The sequence below is a fragment of the Archocentrus centrarchus genome, chromosome 24 (genome assembly GCF_007364275.1).
Source record: "Archocentrus centrarchus isolate MPI-CPG fArcCen1 chromosome 24, fArcCen1, whole genome shotgun sequence".
NCBI classification, from domain to species: domain Eukaryota; kingdom Metazoa; phylum Chordata; class Actinopteri; order Cichliformes; family Cichlidae; genus Archocentrus; species Archocentrus centrarchus.
This window is the reverse complement of record NC_044369.1, coordinates 22,117,051-22,139,708: the sequence shown is the minus strand read 5'-3', so window position 1 is coordinate 22,139,708 and position 22,658 is coordinate 22,117,051. Positions and strand designations below refer to the sequence as shown.

The 22,658-nt window shown below is 42.0% G+C and overlaps 1 protein-coding gene across 2 annotated transcripts in view; it reads left to right on the top strand.

The window, feature by feature from the left end:
• The window catches only part of plcb4b (phospholipase C, beta 4b), a 73,262-nt gene that overhangs the window by 29,041 nt on the left and 21,563 nt on the right, over positions 1 to 22,658 (top strand). For both annotated transcript variants that reach the window (XM_030721370.1, XM_030721369.1), the window contains exons 4-7: positions 8,548 to 8,645; positions 19,192 to 19,272; positions 20,231 to 20,290; positions 21,830 to 21,973. In XM_030721370.1, the coding sequence (XP_030577230.1) occupies positions 8,562 to 8,645; positions 19,192 to 19,272; positions 20,231 to 20,290; positions 21,830 to 21,973 (369 nt within the window). In that variant the 5' untranslated portion in view covers positions 8,548 to 8,561. The remainder of the gene's footprint in view (positions 1 to 8,547; positions 8,646 to 19,191; positions 19,273 to 20,230; positions 20,291 to 21,829; positions 21,974 to 22,658) is intronic.

Below are 22,658 nucleotides of genomic sequence, written 5' to 3'. Positions count from 1 at the left end.
AAAGCAAACCTCTTCACTATGAAGAAATCTATCTGAGGTTTATTTAAAATGTGCAGTCCACTCATGTTTAATGAAGTATGCAAGAAGCCTGTAATGCATTAAAGAGAGGCCACTTGGTCATTATTTCTTTGTATGTTATTAAAGAAAAAATGAAAAGTGGTTTCTTGCATTTGGATGCCCAGTTTATCCATGACAGTCTGGATATTTAAACTCAAAAGTCTTCTCATCACAACTCTACCTATCTGCAGTAACCTGAGAGATAACACTATCTTCTAGTACTTTCCTGTTAGTAACTCTTCAGGCTAAGAGGACTAAGTGGGTTTAAGAAAACAAACTCATGAGGCAACAGACACACTGACACTGCTTACTTAAAAAGTCAAACAAGCCTAGTCAAACAGACAGACACACACATGAAGTCACGCACACTGCTGGAGAGGCAGCAGAAGCCTCAGTTAGCACTCATACATTGAGCAAAGTGGAACCCAAATGTGGATCAGTTGAAAGGAGTAAAAAGGGAATTTCAGTGCCTATTAGTGGTGGGTTACACCATTCAGCTTTTCCGTTCACTCCTCTCTTCACTCCTCCATCAGCCGTCAGTTCTCCTTTCTCAGCTTGTTACTTGCATGTCAGGTTTTGTGCGGTAACATGCAGTTGGCCTACTACACAGAGCTGCAGTTGGACATGGTAAGGTGTGATAGCCTGTGAAATTAGAGATCTTACACAATTTATACACAAGCCAGAACACGCACACCACATCTTATTCCTTTCTGTAGTAGTAGTACAGTTCCTTAGTAAACACTGCCCCCTCTATATCACCCTATTGTTAATGAAATGTAAAAACAGACGCAGGTATTATTAACATTGATTTCACTCCTACAAGCTGCTTGCTCAAAGAAAAGAGGTCCTGTTGGTGTAATAAAACAAAGAGTTCCAGGTCTCCCATTGAATTAAAGACTACTTCTATCTAGTCTAAACAGTCACATTTGTATGATATTGCTCTGTGTCTCACAGCGTGACCGCAGCATGCCTGATGCGTGCAGCAAACTCTGGGCAAACATGAGCGAGACTCGGTCTGATGGTTTCATGGTAAATCAATTTTGCCTATCTGTGATATTGAATGAATGTTAGAGACGTCATCTCTACGACAGATACTTCAGAGCAGCACCCTGCTGCAGTTTGTTCCCACTGTTTGAATAATGCTCTTCTTTTTCTGTATACTGTGGTTGGTGATAGTTTGGCCACTGTCACACAGATTTTTTTTTTTTTTTTTAACCAAACCAGTTCTTTCTCTGGGCTTCTTCTTCTTTATGTTCAAGCTCTGTTGTCTTATATTAGTACAGTAGCAATATGATATTTTTGTATTTTTCAGATCCTATTTTATTTTGTGTATTTGTGTGTTATCCAGCAAATGTGGTGCAAATGTTTCAAGATTAAATGAAATGGGGTTTTTTTCATGCAGTGCAAGGAAAGGTGTGCATATCTTGTTGGGAATTGCATCTGAACAGTGGCTCTGTGGTTACCGTCGCTGAATAATGTGCTCCAAACACCAGGCTACTGTAAAATAATTACAGACGGTGTTTGGGCACATATCAGACTAGTCTGGTACAGGAATTACTGTCAATATTCATCATCAACAACAAAATAGTTTAACTTGCTTGCAACATGTTGCACATATATATCATTTAGTGGAAAGTTCATATGCCAAAGGTCACAAAAGCAGAATATGTGCGATTTGACTGCTATCCCTTCCCGTGTTTGCACTGTGCGCTGTTTATGCTGTGTGTCCCTGTTTGTGTTGACTCACAGGGCTAACAGAGAGAATAAATACATGGAAAAGTGTCAGAATTCTGAATATATGAATGGCTGTAATGCATCTTCATTATATTATTGATTACATATTATCATTGTATTATTGCAATCAACACTGGACTAGTCCGGAATAGATCAATCAGGGGTGACTACTGTACTTAAAAAAGCAGCAGAATTAATAAATTGTTTATATTCTTCTGCGAACATGGAGCTTATTGTGCTGTAACAAAGATGCTTTTTTTGTGTGTTACAGTCATAGAAGGTGATTGTCAGTCCTATTAAACTGATGAAGGTTCTCTCTGGCTTTTGGTAATACTGGGATTTGAGCAAAATGGGCAAGAAGAAAATTGTTCTCAGTGGCAGGGGATTTGTTTTCCAGTGAGTCAGTCCAGGTGAGTGGTTCAATGTGTGTGTCCTAAGATGGGTTTAGCCTCAAGGGCAGTGATGACCCTAATAGTGAGAGAGGAAAATTAATGGTGTTGTTGAAGAAGAGGCGGTGTAAGATGCACACACGACAGCTTCAGACACCATTGAGAAGTAGTTGTTTTCTTTGCGCTCTTGCTTGTGCAGTGTGGTGTCTGCATGGTGATAACAGATACTGTAGATGTCCGCACTGACCCTCACATTCGCCCTCGAATGTCACCTTCTTTATGTAGGCTTTCTGCATTACTTTTTTTCCTGATCAAAATAACACTGGGGTGAATAGATTTGTTTAGTGCTTAAAAAGCAGTGCCGGATCCAAAATGCTACCAAAACCGTATAAAAGAGCATGCGTGCCGTGACTCTAAGAGTCTCAAAGCTGCAAGACAAGGTAAATATCCTAGAGAAATATGTAAGAGGACATGGCATCACTTTGTGATATGTACAGTTTAGATTAGAGACCAGGATGCCACAGTGAGTGAGTAATGTACAAATGCATTAAAACAGATTTGTACATAGGCCAAACTTTGGAAAAATATAAACCATATTCCACTACCGTGCCTGACATCAGTGTTACAGCGTGTTTGACTTTCACAGGCACATCAAGCAAGCAGTGTGGGTGTGGAATGGTAGCAGAAATTGAAATATATGTTACAGTGTGTGCAGGCTCAGTATGTACACAAAGCTTAGCTGCTATTTAAACAAACTTAATTCTCCTGACACTCCTGAGTTCCAAAAATCCTAGACAAGTGAACATATTATAATTAGAAAGTATGCCCATTGGATCTCCATATTGTTGTTCAGTGATGCACAGCTTATACTGTGAAAGTTCCCTTTCCAGTAGACTGTTTCCCAGTATAAACAGTTTGTCTCTCAAAGCTTTAATTTCAGTCTTTAGTTTCAGGCAGTCTGTTTTCTACATTCTGGTCAGGCTGCAAAAGCAAGTTTGTGTGTTGTAGTTTTACTTGTGGACCAATGTCATGCCAGCAAATTACCCAATACAGTGTAACAGATCCCCTCGACATAGAGGGCCAGGGTTCAGACTTTTCCTTTAATTTGTCATTGATCTGTTGTTGTAATTGTTTAGCAGCTCCCTACTCTAGAATGGTTGTGTTTTTATCCTTGCCATCCATCCAACACGTGCATGTCTTTGGACTGTGGGAGGAAGCCAGAGTACCCGGACAGAACCCACACAAGCACAGGGAAAATGTGCTGGACAGTGGATTCGAACCCAGGACCTTCTTGCTGTGAGGCGAGGATGGTGTGTATGTGTGCAGAAAATGAGTTTTGTTATTGACTACTTTTTAATTCATTAAGCCTGTCCTGTTCTTACCAGAACAGGTGGTGGTGTCCAGTCATGTGAAGCTGAGAAGCTGAGGTTTTGCACCTGCTTCAGTAATATTTCTGATAAACACTGCCTTTTTTTTTTTTTTTTTTTTTTTTTTTGCCTAAGCACCTGTTTTTCAGAACTGATTATTTTTTCCAATCCCTTTTTAAATAGCTAGATCTTGAAGCACATAACTGTTTTCTTGACCCTGACAAGCACACACTTGCCCAGCTGTTTCCACTTAGTTTTAATGAAATCTTCTCAGAACTGCACAGTAATCTGCATAGAACTCTGAAGTGACATCTGTGATGACATATCTTTTTTTCTTCTTTAAAAATAGCTTCTTTAAAATACCTGGAAAGAGGTCTGATAAGCAAAAGACTTCTAAAACCACCTGCTTTCATTTAGTCTACACGTACCATTCCTTAAATAGATTTGCACTTACAATTACAAATGGTACCTTCCCTTTGCTCCTTAATGTCATGGCAACAGCTGGAGGGCTCAGCATTTGGTAAACCAAAACTCAGTCCCAAAGGCACATACGCAAACTAGGTACATATCCTCTAACTCTGACATCCTTGAGTCTTGACACAGAAACATTTTTTCATGGCAACTACAAAAGAAAACAATGTCATTAAATAAAAAAAAACAAGTCATCTCTGACTGAAACTGAAATACTTTGAATACTTTTTGTCTGACATTGATGCAGTAAGACTGTAAATTAATGCACCACAACAGTAACACCAAAACATCAGATCAAGACATGCTGGAAGATCAAATGGAACATGCCTTATTAAAAATCACTGTTTCCCCCTCAGTTTCCTGCAGTTTTTAAAGTTTTAGTCATCCTGTTGTGATTATTGTTGCAGCCATGACACACGCTGCTCTCTGTCTGTTGTTCGCTTGTGTCCAAGTGTGTCCCCAGTCAAACCTTCCACCACTGGCTGGCTGATGTAGCTGTAGCCTAATTTTACTTTATGAGGTGTGGGACCGCTGGGTGTTACCCTAGCTGCCATTTTAGAAGAGAAGGCTGGGAACAGCGTTCCTCACGGGGCTCCTATCTATCGTAATTATCTCACTGTCAGGGGTTGGATAGGGGGCTCGGACCTCACTGACTTCCGTTAGCTTCCCATAGCTCCTCACGTGCACACTCACACTTCTAGGAGCTCAGTGGCCCAGTGTGTGTGCTAGCATGGCCTTATAGGACCTCAGCTGCTGCACTGCTATTGGACAGATTTCATCCCGCTGAGGAAAATGTTATCTAATGCATACTGTTGAATGTAGCGAGATCTAGGCTACCATCAGACAGGAAAGCACAGTCCAATTAGTCCAAATTAGAGATGTGAAATGTCCTATATGAATGATTTTGAGTCTGCTTTACAATGTATAACATTCCCCTGAGGTCTGGTTTAGGATTCATTGGGCATCTGTATTTTGTATGGTTGTATGGTGGAGGACTCGGTTTCATGGGGTCACCCCCTTTTTTTGTAAATCCGTCCGACCTGGACGGCCTGGATACGATATCTCCTGTGGCAGCGTGATATACAGCACAATAGTTCAAAATAATTTGCATAAATTAAAGCCCATTAGCATGTTCAAATTTTGTGGTGCGATCTACTGTAATGGTGTCTTTTGCTGAACCTGCCAGCAGCAGTGACATTAGCGCTCAGTAGTTTTTTTTTTTTTTTTTCCTGAATCATTGTATTTTCAAAATGACAGCCTTCAGACATCCCAGAACCTTTGCTTCATCTGTACTTGTCATGCCAGGGGTGGACTGTAGCCTACCCAGTCGGTAGTTTTTTGTAACCCCTGTTCCTGTTGTCTCTGATCAGTGTTCCCCACATCAAAAGCAGACCCCCCCCCCCGCTGTGCTTACCACTCTGTTCCCCCAGCCTCTGTCACTCACAGCTGTGTCACTTTTCTGTCTCTCTCTGCCCACCACTGTTCTGTTTTATCTCTATGCTTCTCGTGCCACTCTCTCCTCATCTCTTAGATCACATCTTTCTGCCTCTCAGTGGCTGTATATTAGGCTCTTACTTTTAGTGCACTGATTTTATTTTATTTTTTCTGCCTTTCGTTTTCCCCCGTGCCTTCATATCTTTTCTCTCACACTGACTCTTTGTCTATATTTCTTTCCCCATTACCCTTCCCCGGTTCCCTTCTTTGTCATCTCATCCATCAGCATCCAGTTTCCACTTTGTGTGTTTGTGTGTGTGTGTGTGTGTGTGTGTGTGTGTGTGTGTACATATATAGTCATTTAATTTTCTATATATTAGACAATATTCTGTAGCCCAGTAGGCTCAGAGATTGGTGGATGAAAATCAAATCCCCTCAGTGTATTCCCATAATGACTTAATACTGCCTGAGCTCTTAGACTATACATAGTATGTCACGTTCTCAAGTGCACTTCTTCCTCTCAGTTTTGCTTGACACATTTGAGCTTGACGTAGGGGGAGCCTATATTTGGGTGGTGTCATCAACAATATTACAATTACCTCCTCCCCTCCCTGAGCTGGATGTCTTACGTGATGGTACACGTGCAGGTGTGTCACATGAATGAAGCCTGATTTGCTCTCTAGTATTTGAAGAGGAGTGCAGTGCACATCCATTTGGTTTCAGGGTGCTAGATAAAAGCAGACTGAGGAAATTCATTTCTCTCATACTTTTTTATCTCTGAGATATGCTCACTTTGCATTGTTCAGGCCCACCCATAGTCCCAATAGCATTATGGCTGTTTTTGGGATCCAGAAGTGATGGTAGTTGGATGAGATGGTGAGTGCTAAGGTATCAGCTAATAATAGCAGGCTTGGTTAGCAATGTAAACCAATAGGATAGGGCTGGGCGATATGGACCAAAAGTAATATCTCAATATTTTTTAGCTGAATGGCGATATACGATATATATCTCAATATTTTTTATTCCCCAAAGGTATAAACAAAAAGGCCCTTCAGAGTCAAAGCTACGTGTCCCAAATTTCACACAGACATTTTTATTAACATTCAGCTGTAGATGTACATGAGAAATTGCTCAAAAATCAACTATTGGCATATTTAAATAATAATGCTCCTCAAATAAATTAATGCTTTTTTTCCTCTATAAAAAAAAAGACTCACAGGTGTGATATTAAAATGTAAAACAGAAAAGATACAGAGCAAAAATAGCAAAAGGCTGACTTATTATTTAAAAAGCCAGTCTGGTGATGTCTACTTCACTGGAAAGTGCTTCCTTCTGTGTGCACTCCTATACATCCAGTACTGTGACAGACTGAATGAACAGCCAGCTCAGTAAATCCACAGACATATGCGCTGAGGTATCACAGCAACAGGCCCACCCGCTAAATGCGGCGTCTGCAAGCACACGAAACATTTTCACTTCCGCTATTAAGGTCACGCGACTTATGGTACAAACCAACTTCTGCTATGCGGTATGGCAGGGCCCTCTTGCCTGCAGCCAGGGACTCCCAGGGATTTCAGGTTTCTTTCCAAAAGTTGTCGACGTCACTGAAAAAAGTTGCTAAATTTGTTGCTAGTCGCTTTTTGGAATAAAAGTCGCCAGCAGGGTCTGAAAAGCCACTAAATCTAGCGACAAAGTCACTAAGTTGGCAACACTGCCATACTGTCGCTTCCAGCATGATTTACGGGTGAAGCGGGGCAGTGTGAAGTTGTGCAGAGACAAACTGTGAGAAGAGAAAGGTGAGCTAGTGGATCTACAAGTATGATTGTAATGCGACATAGACTATATCGATATAAACGATATTGTCTCATCTTATTTCACGTATGAAAATATATCGATATTTTTAAAAAACTCGATATATATAGCCCAGCCCTACAATAGGATATATGGGTGTATCGCACAGACTCACATACGTGCTTTATTTGTAGGTTAACTACAAATAATAAAAACACAGGCTTCTTGGATGGGCTGTTACTACAATTAACAACCCAGCACTACATTTTATTTGCCAGGTAGTTGCATTAAGAATGCTCTAAATAAGCAACAACACCACAGACACAGTTGAGAGGTCTGGTTCAGTGATCATAGTTAGCTGATTTGAACCCACCTACTACTCATCAGTCAATAAGTAGCTCATCAGTCAAAGTAGCTACAACCCTAATAATATACAACTTTGGCTTTAAAAGTATATAAATGGATGAATTCTAAAAAAACTGACTTCTTGTACAGTTGTCATGAATAGCAGCCTGTGTTTGTATTATTTTTAGCTCTAAAGTTGGACATTTTAACATGGGATTCTGTGTGGATTTACTCACTTTTGGTGCTAGCCTTAACTGGCCAATTAAGGAACTGCAGTTTTTGGCACATGGGTGTGGGCTTCATTTCTCAGCCCTGAAGGTTCCAGCTCAGTCCCACGTAGGGCTTATCCTCTGATGCCGTCTGCCTGTATTCCCTTTGCTTTGTTGTTTATGCTGCCTCACTATTCATTACAGCTACAAAGCAGTGTGGCATAATGAGGCTGCTTGTAGATTGTCTTTACACCTTTATAACAACAAGAAAGACACACACAATCCAAAAAGTGAAGGCTGGGTGCCGGGCCAAAAACACGCAGACAAGGAAGAAAAAAGGTCCGCACACCAGCAAGGCTCTTTCAGACTTTTGAGTTGTCAGTAACCAAACCATTCAACCAAGTGAATGTGATTATGGGACAAGAATAATGAGATTTAATTTTTTTATTTAATGAATTAGCCATTTATGAATCATACTACCAAATGTGAAAGCCCAAATCTCATTGTCAAGAATTCGAGGTGAGTGTGAAGGTGTGCCTTAAATCTCTGATAAATCCTAAATAATAAATACATATTTTTCCCAAATTGGCCCCCGAATGCTCTCTTTTGGAGCTTGTTTTTTGGTTGGTTGCTATTTTATTCTCTTTTTCTCTCTCTCTCTCAAGAGGGGATATTGTTGGGTGAGCCCCTAGAGACCAAGGTACCATAACTTTTTCTAATATACTCTTTGTGTCTCTCTTTTTGTCTCAGACTTGTAAGCAGCCATGACGAAGTCCTACGAATTCAACTGGCAGAAACACCTGCCTGAGTTCATGCAGGAAGGCTCCTCTTTCGACAGGTTTGATGAGGTAAATATGACATATTGATAAAAATAAAGAGCCTCTTCAGTTTAGTATCCTCAGGTGGTGGAGGTGGTGAAGGTTTAGCCAATGCTAAGCTATCTGAGTTTGTAAGTGTCCCCTGCTGATACTGACATAGATTATTTGCTCTGCCCTGTTATCATCCTGCACCTTAATGACTGTGCCTGGCTCAGTCATTAGTTGGACAAATGCACACATGCACACACAGGGAACAGAGACCTTGTGTTGTTTTTATGCACTTAGAATAACAAGCCTTAAACTGTTTTCACCTCAAAATTTAATGATTTACATTATGTGGTCTTCCTTCTCTCCCTGCCACCCTCCAATCCCAGGCCCCACTAAAAAAAAAAAAAAAGGGGTCCACAGTGCTGTCTGTGTAAACAGATTTATGTCCCCACACCATGAGTAATACAAGCACATGCACACAAAACAGAGGCCTCTCTTTATAACCTGATGCGTCATTGGTGTAGTCAGAGTTCTAGCTGTAGACAGGCCACATTGATCAGGCTCATTAAGGTGCTTCAGCTTGGCGACTGCTTGTCCGCAACACGTCCTCTGAGGGTCTTAACCAACACACTATAAGAAATTATACACATGGTGGAAAAGGTTTGGAATTCCCAGGATTTCAAAAAAAAATTGGTTGATGTGTACCTTGCCCCAATCACAACAAGTTTTAAGACCTTATAAGAATTACAGAGATCCACAAAGCTGAGAAATGCTACAAAACCGTTTTTAAACACCTGAGTGTTCACCAGTACACAATTCCTCCTCAAGATGAGCAAATTTGGGACTGCTGCTACTCTTTCAGTGATTTGGTGTGCTGCAAAGGTCACACCTGGATGAATTGCAACTATTGAGTTAACAGTGAATTGGAAGTTTTACAGGAGAATGTCAGGCCATGCCCTGAAGCTGAGGAGACGCTGGGTGATGGAACGGACAATCATCCAAAGACAAGAATGTTTGGAGAAAATGGAGATTGATGTTTTGGAATGGCAGAGTCAGAATCCTGACGACCAGATGCCTAGAAGAGTTTATTGAAACCAGTGCCATTACCAGTTCTGCTTCTAGGTGCAATTCTTTATTGATTAACTTATCGAATACAGATCAGTTTTTGTGTGTGTGGGGTGGGGGGTGGATCTGTGTTATTCTCTCTGAACCCAAACACAGGGTAGAAAACGCTTGCATATACAATCATTGTTTTATTATGTGCCACTGTGAGAAAAACTTACAGTGTACCAGTACTGATAAAAGAAAACAATAATCTTGGAGGCTTTTGATTACTGGTTCTCAGTTCCCATGCCTAAAGATGCTGTAGCTAAACACAAAGAGAGATTTTCAATCAAGACATCCCGGAGAAATTAATGGATTGAAACAGTGTCATAGAGAGGAGTGATCCAAAATTCATCCTCATTGTTGTGCAACTCATTTAAGCAGCTGCAGGAAATGTGTGATGGAAAATGTCTGATGCTGCTGAAAAAGAGGGTTTTAATGAGTCATGAGAGTTTTTTCAATTTTTCAGTCAGCAGTGTGAAATAGAACCTTACTGATATAGGAATTTTAAGACCAATACTGATACTGATATTTGCTGATTTAAAAATCCAGTATTACAATATATCGACCACTTTTTTCTTTCAGACAAACAAACATTGTTATGTGTAGGTATCAGCAGGGTTTTTCTCCACTAGAGTGTCCACTGGTGGGCAAAATGTGCAACATCCACATTCATGACATGGTTGGAGGGTGTTTCTCCCGTATCTTCTTCTAATTTTATTTTCATGTGTTGACCATTATAAATACCAATACATCAACAAATAGATAATATCGGCCCGCTGATAAGTCGGTCAGGCTCTAGTGTGAAATGTGTTATTATTCAGATTGATTGATTGTATTTCTGACTTACCCGTACACAAGAGGATGTAAAACACCACCAATAAACAACAGGAAAAAAATGTGAGCTAGAAAATGATATGTCATTTAAAAGCTTTCTTTTAAAAAAATATCTTTTTAAAATTGAATAACAGTCAGTTGTTGCTCAATCACAGCAATAATTGATTTACTGCTTCCACTACTTGCATGCATATGACCCTGTGTATATCTTCCTGCTTTTTTTTTTTTGCCTACATTTCCTCTGACAAACTTAATCAGGACACCTAGCTAGGACATTGGACGAGCAAAGGCAAACTGTGTCACAGACACGCACACACACAGAGGCATACACATACCCCTGCACACATCAGGAAATCCCCTCAGTCCTCTCCGTTTATGTGGGCATCAGCTGGGGCAGGAGGATCCCTCTTAGACAGAGAAAAAAGCTTGAGAGTGTGTTCGGAAAGGCATCATCAAATCCAAAGACATGTCACAGTGAGCAGTGAAACTGGGCCAGCATGCTTCTGAAGAGAGTCCTCAGTGTGTTGCTGCTGTGAATTTGAGCCAAGCTTAGACAGGACAAGGTTAGGTCTGGCCTGAATGGTAATAAGGTCAACCTCTGTCAGCCGGTTAAATTTAATAATGCCACTTGGGACATACCACTACCCTCTTAGTGCTGTATTTTTGTCATTAATGAATCATTATTCTGAACAATATCATTTCAAGCTAATGCATCTCAGGAGAAAAATATGGAGCCTTCATTCATAGATAAATTGTTATTTTGGTTGTCAGCTCATGTTCCTCGCTGTTACTGTAAACATGAAGCAGCAATGTCTCTCATTTATAAAACACTGTCAGTCATACTTTGTGTCAGTGTGGGCATGTTTGTGTGAGCAAAGCACTGCTGCCTGGCAATTACAAAGGATGCAGGACGCAAGCATCTCAGTGGGTAAAAAGCATATGCTAAACAGCATGGATTTTTTTTTTTTCCACAAGAACAGTCTCCAGTGACTGAAGTCCCACTGAGTGACAGATGGTAGTGGCAGGTAATGTGCATGTGGGTCAGTGTGCCTGTATGTGTGTTTGTAGGAGTGCAATTCAAAGCTTCATAGGGAACAGCTATCATTACATGGAGTCTCTCAGCACTACATATAGTTACATAAGACAGCTCTCTAAAAACAGCTTGTGTCCCCAGAATGCTTTCGTTGCCATCCTGTTTATATTCTTGAATAGAAGGAGATGTTTCCAATTTTGCATTTCACTCTTTGTTTTTCTGTTTAGCTTGTGCAGGGTGCTATGGATTTTCAATAATTGGCTTGTATCCTTTAATGAGAAATTTCTTTTTTTCCTTCTTTGACAGTCCAGAGGAATTGATGTTAAAGGTTAAAGATATCCTATGTACTCCATCATGCAAATAGCGAAAGAACTTCCTCTGTGCGTGCGTGCGTGCGTGCGTGCGTGTGTGTGTTTCTCATTCATTATCTGACTGAGTGGAAATCAATCATTTAAGATCTGGCTGATGTTTGGTGTCCGTGGAGACTATGCAGCCTCATATTGACAGCTGATGAAGGTAGAGTGAGTGAGGCAGAAAACACATAACATTTAAGTTATGGTAAAAAGAAAGTGCACCCTCTTTAAATTCTAAGGTTTTACACATCGGGGCATAATAATAATCATCTGGTCCCTGGCAGGACTTTGGTAAATATAACTTACATGGCATATTAAACTGTCATTATTTATTTAACAGTGACTATGCCAAAATGTAGGAGCAGTGTGTGAAAAAAGTGCACCCTTACTGCTTCCACAGGAATTAAGAGGGTAGGCAGCAGCCAGGTGCTGCTAATCAAATGCACTTGATTAAATCCTCATCAGCCAGTGTGAGCGCCTCTATAAAAGCAGAGGTTTTGGCACTTTGTTGGTCTGCAGCATTCGGATGTGTGTTAATTCTGTGCCAAGGATGGAAGTTCAGCAGTGATCTTAACGAAGCAACTGTTGCTGCTCATCAATCTGGGAGAGTTATTATCATTCTATAATGTGAAATATTATTTACAAAGAGGGAAAACATTTGAGACAGTTGCCAGTCTTCCCAGGAGTAGACATCCCATCAAATTCACCCTAAGGTCAGACTGTGCAATGCTCAGAGAAACTGCAAAAAAAACCCCAAGCTACATCTCAGACTCTACAGGCTTTAGTTAGCATGGTAAATGTTAAAGTTCATGATGGTACAACGAGGAAAAGACTGAACAAAATGGTTTGTTTGGAAGGTTTGCCAGGAGAAAGACTCTTCTCTCTAAAAAGAACATGGCAGCATGGCTTTGGTTTGCAAAGTTATAGCTGAACAAATCACAAGACTTTTGGAACAATGTCCTTTGTACAGACAGGATCAAAGTGGAGATGTTTGGCCATTATACACATTTAATAAAAACCAAACACAGCATATCAGCACAAACACCTTGCACCAGTTGTTGAGCACGGTGGCGGAGGGGTGATGATTTGGGTTTATTTTGCAGGCACAGGACCTGGGCAACTTGTATTCCAAAGTACTCAGGAGTCAAATGTAAGACCATCTGTAAGACTGTCTGTCTGACAGCTAATGGGCTCGACACACGGTGAGCGACAAACGACAGCGACGAATGGGTCGCATCGCCACTGGGGTGAAACCGAACACACGGGACGCGATAGCGACGGCAGCTTTGCGAATCGCGCTCTTACGTCACTCGTCTCCAAGAAATGTGATTGGTTATGAAACTGGAGGGATTTAGACATTTTCAAAGCAGTCCGTGTCAGACACGGCAATAAAGATGAGGAGTCTGAAGATTTTATTGGAACTGACAGAAATCTTGCTGTTAAGTCTCCTCTACAAAAGAAAAAGACAACCTCGCGTTCATCCTATATTAGCACAAAAGTCCTCTCTATCGGTCTGTTTAACGTTAGTCTTGCACCAACACGTTCTCATATGGCTGCCTTTTATGTTTAACTCGATAATCACTGCGTGAAGTGTCATATAATATAGGAAAGTCAAACACAGCTAAAACGATGCTTTCCTTCCTGCTGAAAGTGGTTGCAGACTGCAGCGTGTAGCATACTCTTCGCTCATTGGTCAGTCAATGAAACTCTTGCTGATTGGTTTAGTGCCACGCGACAGCGACAAAAGTAGAACATTTTCCAACTTTGTTGCGTCGCGTCGCCTGGTCGCGTGTGCACGTCTACGTGTACGAGCTCGAAATTTCACATGCACGAATGTCGCCGGTCGCTTAGCTGGAGGAGGGCAAGCGATTGTCGCCTCATCGCACAAGCTCCATAGGAAATGAATGGAGAGCGAGCGACGTCGCTCCCCGTGTGTCGAGCCCTTAAAGCTTGATCCAAATTAGGTCATGTAACAGGACAGTGATCCCAAGCACAGGAGCAAATCTCCAACAGAATGGCTGAAAAAGAAAGAATTAAGGTGTTGCAATGGTCCAGTCAAAGTCCGGACCCCAACCTGAAATGCAATGGTGGGACCTTATGAGAGCTGTGCATAAATAAATGCCCACAATTCTCAATGAACTGAAACAATACTGTAAAGAAGAGTGGGCCAGATTTCCTACACAACTATGTGAGACACTGATAAAGATATACAGAAATTGATTACTTTAGCTTATTGCTGCTAAAGGTGGTTCTACAAAGTACTGAATGATCGGATGTGCTTAATTTTTCACACACTGCTTCTGCATTTTGACTTCATTTTAGTTAAATAATGTCATGGTGTAATATGTCATGTTGCTGTTTACCTCAGGTTTAATATACCTAATTTTAAGTCCTGTGAAGAACTAGATAATTTTTTTATTATGTCCTGATATGTAAACCTGTCACGTGTGGCTGTGTGGTAAGCAGGGTTGGACCCAAATGCAGGACGTGTGAAACTGAGCTAAATTCAAACAGCTTTATTCCTGGAGACTCACAAGATACAAAAAAAAAAAAAAACCCAAAACAAAATCTCAACCAAGGCTGTCCTAAATCAAAATAACAAGCCAGGGAGAACAAGGGGGTAAAAACACTAAACAGGGGAACACACAGCTAGGGGAGCAAAGACAACACCGCAACAAAGAACTAAACAACACTGAGACCTTAAATACACACTAGGTAATCAGGGAAAAGATAGACAGCTGGGGAAGATGAAGCACAGGTGTGACAAACGTGTGCGTAGATGGCTGGTCAACCCCCCACTGGCTATGTGCTCCGGTCAGAGAACAGCCGCGACTTCAGGTGATATTGAGAGATTTATTGACAGACAAGCATCTAAGTTGGATTCTTTATTGAACTGTTGCATACACATTCAATGTATGGTGAATAAAGATCCAAGTGTGTGTGCCAGAATACAGGTATGTGTGTGTGTGTGTGTGTGTGTGTGTGGTCTCTGTGAAGTAAAAGTATACAGAAAGGTAATTAGAAACTATACTGTACAACCACGTTCTACATTATGCTAAATAATGCAGAATTTACACATTGAGTCACATTACACGGTATACATAATAATACAGCTGCACCTAGTAACATTAATGTGACAGAGAAACTAAATTACTGCAAGTGGCAAGTAATGGCAGAACAATATAGGTGAAGACTAGGCACCCGTAGAGAAATTCAAGCACAATACACTTGGTGACCAAAAGGTGGCACTTTGAAACCACAAATAGCAAAGCGGTGTTGCCGCTGGAAAACTTAGAAAGACGACTGTTGGCGTGGCAACGTATAGAACCGTACTTACGGCCAATACAACATTTAGAAGCTAAATTACTGCCTCAAACACTTACAGAACGGTGGAAATAACACCACAGGTCGGAAATACTATTTAGGTACTCCCAAACCCGACTATTAATGCAGCTACAACCCAAGAAATAAGCGTTTAGCGAGCCATTTAAGACTTAGACATTTCCCCATTGAAGTGAGCTAGAGCTCGCGGTAGACCAAAGTTACATGGTTAGCAGACTAAACAGCATTTAACAAACACCAGCGGATGAAATACAACATGAATACAGACAAAACCGATGCACTTACATCGTCATCAATGCACACGTACACACAACGATACTGCCATTATGGCGAAATGCCGGAGCGGCACGGCAAGTGTCTGCTAGCTAAGTAGCCTCAAAGTCATGCGAGCACACAAGTGCGTGGGTACATCACCACTGACGTCTCTGGCGTTATGACACTGACTCCAGCAGGGAGTTTTCCACAGCCGCCCCCGGATTCGTGGAGAGAATACGTAGAACCGGAAAGTCTTTGCTGGATTATTGTGCGCTGGGGTCTCCGTCATCAGGCATTTCAGGAAGCTCGACCAACTTAGCGACAGGATGGGTGTAGAGGTTGCCCTTGATGTCCACCTCTGCAGTGCGTACCTTGCCGTCGTCGCTGGGAATGATGCCGGTGATGCGCCCGACAGGCCACAGCGCTCGCGGGAACTGCGGATCGAGCACCATGACGACAGTGCCCACCGCCAAGTCTGGTGTAGTAGTTCTCCACTTCTGGCGGGGCCGTAGACCAGGTAGGTACCTGCGGGTGAAGTGACTCCAGAAGTGGTCGGCAAGCACCTGACTGTGTCTCCATCTGCGTCGTTTCAGCAGGTCACTGGAACCGTAGACTGCCTGTGGTAGCGAAGCGTCTCGCCGCCCCATGAGGAGGAGATTCGGGGTAATCGAGTCAGGATCGGCCAAGTCAGAGGATGCGTAACCAAGGGGCTTAGAGTTGAGGATACCCTCAACTTCAGTGAGCACAGTCATTAGGACCTCCTCTGAGAGGACTTGGTCCTTCAGGATAGTCTGGAGGGAGACCTTAACAGATTTAATCTCCCTCTCCCACGCTCCCCCGAAGTGTGGAGCGAGAGGGGGGTTGAATCTGAACAGGATGCACTGTTTGGCCAACTGTTCCTTGAGCAATGGCACATGAGCTTCGAAAGCTTGCTGGAGCTCCTTCTCGCCACCACGGAAATTGGTGCCTCTGTCACAGAGTATCTTGTAGGGCTTGCCCCGGCGCGCAATGAAGCGACGGAGGGCGAGGAGAGAGGAATCCGTGTCCATACTCGATGCTTCCTGATGGCTTGGCGGCCTCTGAGGATCCAGTACGACCTCCTGATCTCCGTGAAGACTCTCTCGGGACCGGCGTGTTGGAGATGATTGTCGTAGTCCCTCACCAGAAGCTGTGTGATGGGATGATCTGATGCAAGGACAACGGGATGAATCGAGTCTTCAGGTAGATCATCAGCTTTACGGAGGCGGCCTCCCACTCTGATGAGACAAAGAATGGGGTCGTACTCTGGTGAGAGTGATATGAGGCGACTACTAGGTCGAATCGGACGGTCGTGCTGTAGAGCGCTGAGTTCTTCAGAGAAGCTGTCTGCTTGCGGTCGCTTCAGGAAAGCTACCTCTGTGTCTATGCGAACAGAAGCAGACATGGGGGCCGCTGCCGCCCCGTGTTGAGACCGGTAAGTAGCGTCTACTAGGTCAGACCAGGTGTCGTACTGCAGTGGATCGGGACAGGTATCAGAGACTGTAAGTTGGCCACAGAACGTGGACTTCCTGAGCTCCTCTGTATCTTCCACTTTCGCCACCAAATTATGTGGCCAATGGCTAGGGGAGTCGTACAAAAAGGCGGGCCCAACGGCTTGGTGGAGCTAGCTGATGCAGTGCCTTCCCCCGAGTGATGTCGTCGGCCGGGTTCTGGACAGAGGGAACGTACCTCCAGTCGCTGGCATCGGTGTGCTCTTGGATTTCAGCTATGCGAGTTCCGATGAACACCTTGTATTGAGCTGAGTCAGATTGGATCCAATTGAGCGTACACACAACAATACTGCCATTATGGCGAAATGCCGGAGCGGCAAGGCAAGTGTCTGCTAGCTAAGTAGCCTCAAAGTCATGCGAGCACACAAGTGCGTGGGTACGTCACCACTGACGTCTCTGGCATTATGACGCTGACTCCAGCAGGGAGTTTTCCGCAACAGGTGAACAAAATGACACTAGTGACACGAAGGAAGTAAAACTAAGCACACAGGACAAGTAATTGCCAAAATAAAACAGAAAGTAAACAGTATAAGACGGAAACCTAAACACAACACTCGGGAAAACAGGAAGTGAAGCTAAACTCAAAACATGGGACAAGGGGCCAAGACACAGGGAGACACACTGAGGAAAACAGATACAGGAACACAGAGATACGGGAAGACAAGAACAAGAACAATAGCTGAAACCAAAAACAGAATACAAAACTAGCACAAACCAAGGATATCAACTAAGAATACAGCAAAAACAGAACCTCGTACAAAACACACAAAACACTGGGCCAATGGCCCAGGACCATGACAAAACCTTAGAATTTACAACAGGTTTTTTACCATGGCTTTACTTGTTTATAGCTCATCATATATTATATTTGTAGACACAGCTGTTAAGCCTCCACATGGCAGATTCATTATCACTTTGTAATATTGATTTTGGAATTTAGAGACAGGGTAAAAGGTCTCAAAATGATCTGATGATCTGTGTTCAGAATGAGAAGCAGGATCAATAGGCAATACACACACACACACACACACACACACACATACACACACACACACACACACACACACACACAGAGGAAAGAATGTACAAATGCTCAGGCAGAGTTGGACATCCATAACTAAGAAGTCTCCATCCATGACAGTTGGATCTCTTCAGCTAATTCTTCCATTACTTTTACCTTTACTACAGTAAGCTGTGTAATACTGCATAACTGCTGTGTGTCCTAAACAGTCAAGGTTTATCTGAAACCATCTCCTTCATCGCGCTGGTTGTATCATGTAACAGTAAAGACTCTGTCAGTCCTCATTCAGATGAATGAGAGTCAAGCTTTTAACTGGACTTACGGCAGTCTCAATGTTTCCTAAATGGAAATAAGATTATTCTTGTGGTTTTTATGAGGGTTTTAGATGTCAGGGTAAGAGCCAAGTAACAAGCCAGCTCAGTCCTATTTGCAGCTGCATATCTCATAGCAGCAACATCCTGAAATAATAAATCACGTGTGTATGAGTGTGTACATGAGTGTGTTACACTGTTCCCTACTGCTAATATTAGAGTGACCCAGCAGCCATCTCCTATTCTAGTTTATTTCTCTCTCATGTTTTTAGCCTTCTCAGATGCGTTTGAGTGGAGTGAACACACACACACACACACACACACACACACACACACACACACACACACACACACACACACACACACACACACACACACACACACACATCTTCCAGCTGATTGAATTGAGTGAAAGATTATTGTTTGGATAAGATAAGGTGACCAGGGTTAGATTTCCTGCATCAACACTACTGCTGAACAGTACATGTGTGTAGTAGCATCACCGTAGCTAGGCTAATGCACTTTTAGTTCCTTTCTTCTCTCTAAAACACACAACTGTGTTCCAGCAAGTTGATGTTTCATCTCCTCCACCAAGCGTGTGTGTACATACTGAGTGCATTTGTGCATTCTTTGTGTAAATGTGAGTGTGTGTTCTTGGGCAGGCAGGTATATCTGGTTGTCTAATTGCATAATTCCTGTGTTTGTTAAACAGGTTGACTGTTTAATGTCTGGCTGTGTCAAATAAAACCTTTGATTAATAAAGCCTCATTGCTTATAAATAATATTTTTTTTCCTTGCTGCAGGACCCATACATCTTCGAGCCCAACTGCCACATGACAGTGGATGAGTACGGCTTTTTCATCACTTGGAAGAGTGAGGGAAAGGTACAACTTCCACCTTATCACCTTTGTGTATTCTAGCATGTGCAAGGGGATCCCTAAAGAGAAATGTATAGGACACATGGAATAGGACGTAATGTAGGTAAAGAGAGTCAGTTGTATATTTGAGTAAATAAAAGCTTTATCAACAAAGCACATTAAATATGTACTTTATTACACCCTTAAACTATACATAAAAGATAGATGTAGCCACCGTGACAGCACCCATTGTTTATTGAAGCCTCTTTGGAAAGCATCGGTATTACCATTTAGGCTGCTGCCATAGTAGCAGCATAATACCAGTCATATTATTTGCCAGATAGTTTTATTAAATTGTTGCAAAATGCACCAACACCGCAAACATGTTTAGTCTTGTTGGACAATTTAAAGTCGCTAAAGTGAAGCCCAGCAGACAGCTCGGAGCAACAGCTGCCAGTGTCAGCGTTCAGTGTCTTTGCATTCAACTTTAAACTTTAAGAAATTTTAAAGGCTAAGTTCTTGAAGAAATGCTCCCCCATACAGTTGTTTTGTAAGGTGAAATTAGCTATAAAAATCAGACCCTTTTGTTCTTATGTGTAAAGTTGAGCATTTTAACATGCGAGTCTGTTGGGACTGACTTGTTTTTGGAACCAGCCTCATGTGGACACTTGAGGAGCTGCAGGACCTGCAGTCCATCCTGTTAATATGCTTATCCTGCATACTCTGCAGACTAAAGCAAACTTGGTAATTAAATCAAATGGTGTTAAAACAGCTTTTGTGAATGCACATAGGAGAATTGGAGATGTTCCTCATATCTGGGTCGTAATGACCTGTGTTAATAAATGTTGTTATCAGGCTGGGGTTGGGAGGTTGTGGGGCTCCTGCTTTGTTGAGTATCAGAAATTGCTTTTCTTCTAGATTTATATTCTTCCCCCTTCACCTACCTTTTTCTGTCTCTCTTTTCATCTTTTTTTGTCTCCTGCAGGAAGGTCAGGTTCTGGAGTGTTCCCTCATCAACAGTATCCGTGTTGGTGCCGTCCCAAAGGTAAGAACTCGGGAGAGACCATTTCTTCACTTCGGTCTTCACAAAACTCACACTCTCCCCGTCTCGCGTTCAGTCTTTTAGTCCCACTGTGACACTCCTGGTAAAATCCAGAGAGACTGCCACTTCAGGCTATTATTCATGCCTAAATTAGCCAAGGCTACAGTAGCATTTTTTTTATCAATGTAATGACTGGTCTGGGACTCCCTGTTGAGTTCGCACTGCTGAGATTCCCTTTTGAATACCAGATTTGCATCAGGCAATAGCAGAACATAAACATGAAATATTCAGCTCATCAATATTTATACAACCCTGGGCTTCACCACAGGTTCTGTCTGAAGCTGTTTCTTGCAGCTGTGGATTGTGCTTTTGGCTGAGAGAATAGTATTGAAAAATTGCACTTTCAGCCTGGTTGTGATGGGCTGTCAAAAAAAACAAAACACTGGGTTAAGGAGCTCATACAACAGGATCAAAATCTCAACGGTATAAGATGTTTTTTTTTTTTTCTGTCAGTATGACTTTTGCTTATCCCGTAATAGGAAACTGGTCCCAAAATAACTGTGGTGTACTGTGAATTATTACAGGCGGCAACCAATCAGTTCTCTATTTAGCAGTTACAGAGCCAGATATGCTCAAAGTCAAACCTGCATGGTTCCTCTGTATATTAAATATTGATTCATGCAGTGTAGCCTTGACAGTGACACATTATATTGTGGTATTTAGCTTCATACCACATATATGAATTATGAAAGCTGTTATTGGAATATCCATGGGCATGCTGCCTTCTAATTAGGATGCAAACCAATGAAGCCACTGAAAGTCAAAAGCCTAACAGGAGATTCCCAAGGCATGTATATACTACTGACAGCAGAATGGAGCGAGTTTGTGAGGCCACGTGTACAGATTCTGCAGTCTGATAGCAGCTCATACGCTGTATACTGTTCTGTATGTTGCAGACATCTGATAGCCGGGCTTCTCCTCACAGGCTAACATGGTTACACAAGCCTGGAGAGCTGTTTCAAGTAATCCAATGAGCAAGAAGAGATGAATGGGATTGGATGATTGCTGGCTGGGATTTTAAAGTGGCATAGCCTGTTGCCTGCTGCTGTTAATTCAATCACATGACATACAAGCATTACTATCTTCCATAGTGGCAATGGTGGCAGACAGGAAATCTGATTGAGAAGATGAGAGAGGGACGAGTGGCGCTGTTTATAGTGAGAAAATGTTTTCTATGGATTTTTTGTTAAACTAATGAAACAGACATTACAGTTGTATCAGGCTAAAGCGTGCTGAGATGAGAAAAAGAACTAAGGGCCTTTAAATGTTGAAATCTATCTCCTATTCAAACTTAAAGCTGTAGAAATGCTTTGAAACATCTAAAGGGGTTGCTCTGTTGTTTTTTTTATTCCACCTTTTGTGTGTCTTTGCTGTTTTGTTTTGTTTTTTTTATGTCTAGGTCTCTGTCTTCGTATGTAATTTGACCATCTATTTATCCATCGTTTCCATACTAATCTCTTTCTTTTGCTGCTCCTTCCTCAGGACCCTAAGATCCTGTCATCATTTGAGGCCATTGGAAAAACAGAGGCAGACCTGGAGGGCTGCATCATCTGCATCTGCAGTGGCGCAGACCTGGTCAATCTCAGCTTCATGTTCATGGTGGCAGAGAACCCGGAGACAGCCAGGGTGAAGCACACACTCCCTCTATTTCTACTGCTGATAAAGATGGCTGACCTTGAGATTTCATTTGATAAGTTTTACATTGTTGCAGTTTGGTATATTTTTGCAATATGACTTGGTAATATACCTTGGTGTATAGCAGTGCTTCTCAATTATTTTCTGTTACGCCCCCCCTAGCAAGAAGAAAACTATTCGCGCCCCCCACTCCCCACTGTGACTATCCATCTCTGCATAACATTTTATCCTTATTAACATTAAAGAAAAAAAGAAAGACATATGGTCAAACTTACAAAGAATAACTTTATTAAATCGTGTTTTAAGTCTGCAACAGAAAAGATTTTAAGTGCATCATTGCCTGAAATTAAAAATAAATAAATCCTTGTTTAAACTGTAAACATGTTTGACCAACTAGACACAGCAAACACACCGGTCTTTCCTCTTCTCCAACTGTAGTGACAGTGAAGCCAAGCGCTAAATACGCTTCGTCGTATTTCCTCGTCTTAGCTTTCGGGTGACTTTCTTTTGTCTCATTATCTTTGTCTCTCTCCGCTTTTCTTTTCATCCCTGTTAAAAACTTTTTCATGTTGGGGGTTGTTATGTTGAATAACGGAGGCTATAGGCAGAACGCAGTCGGAGCTTTCTGTTGACTCAACACTGCTAACCAAGGCAAACCTGTTGTCTTGTAAGTCGT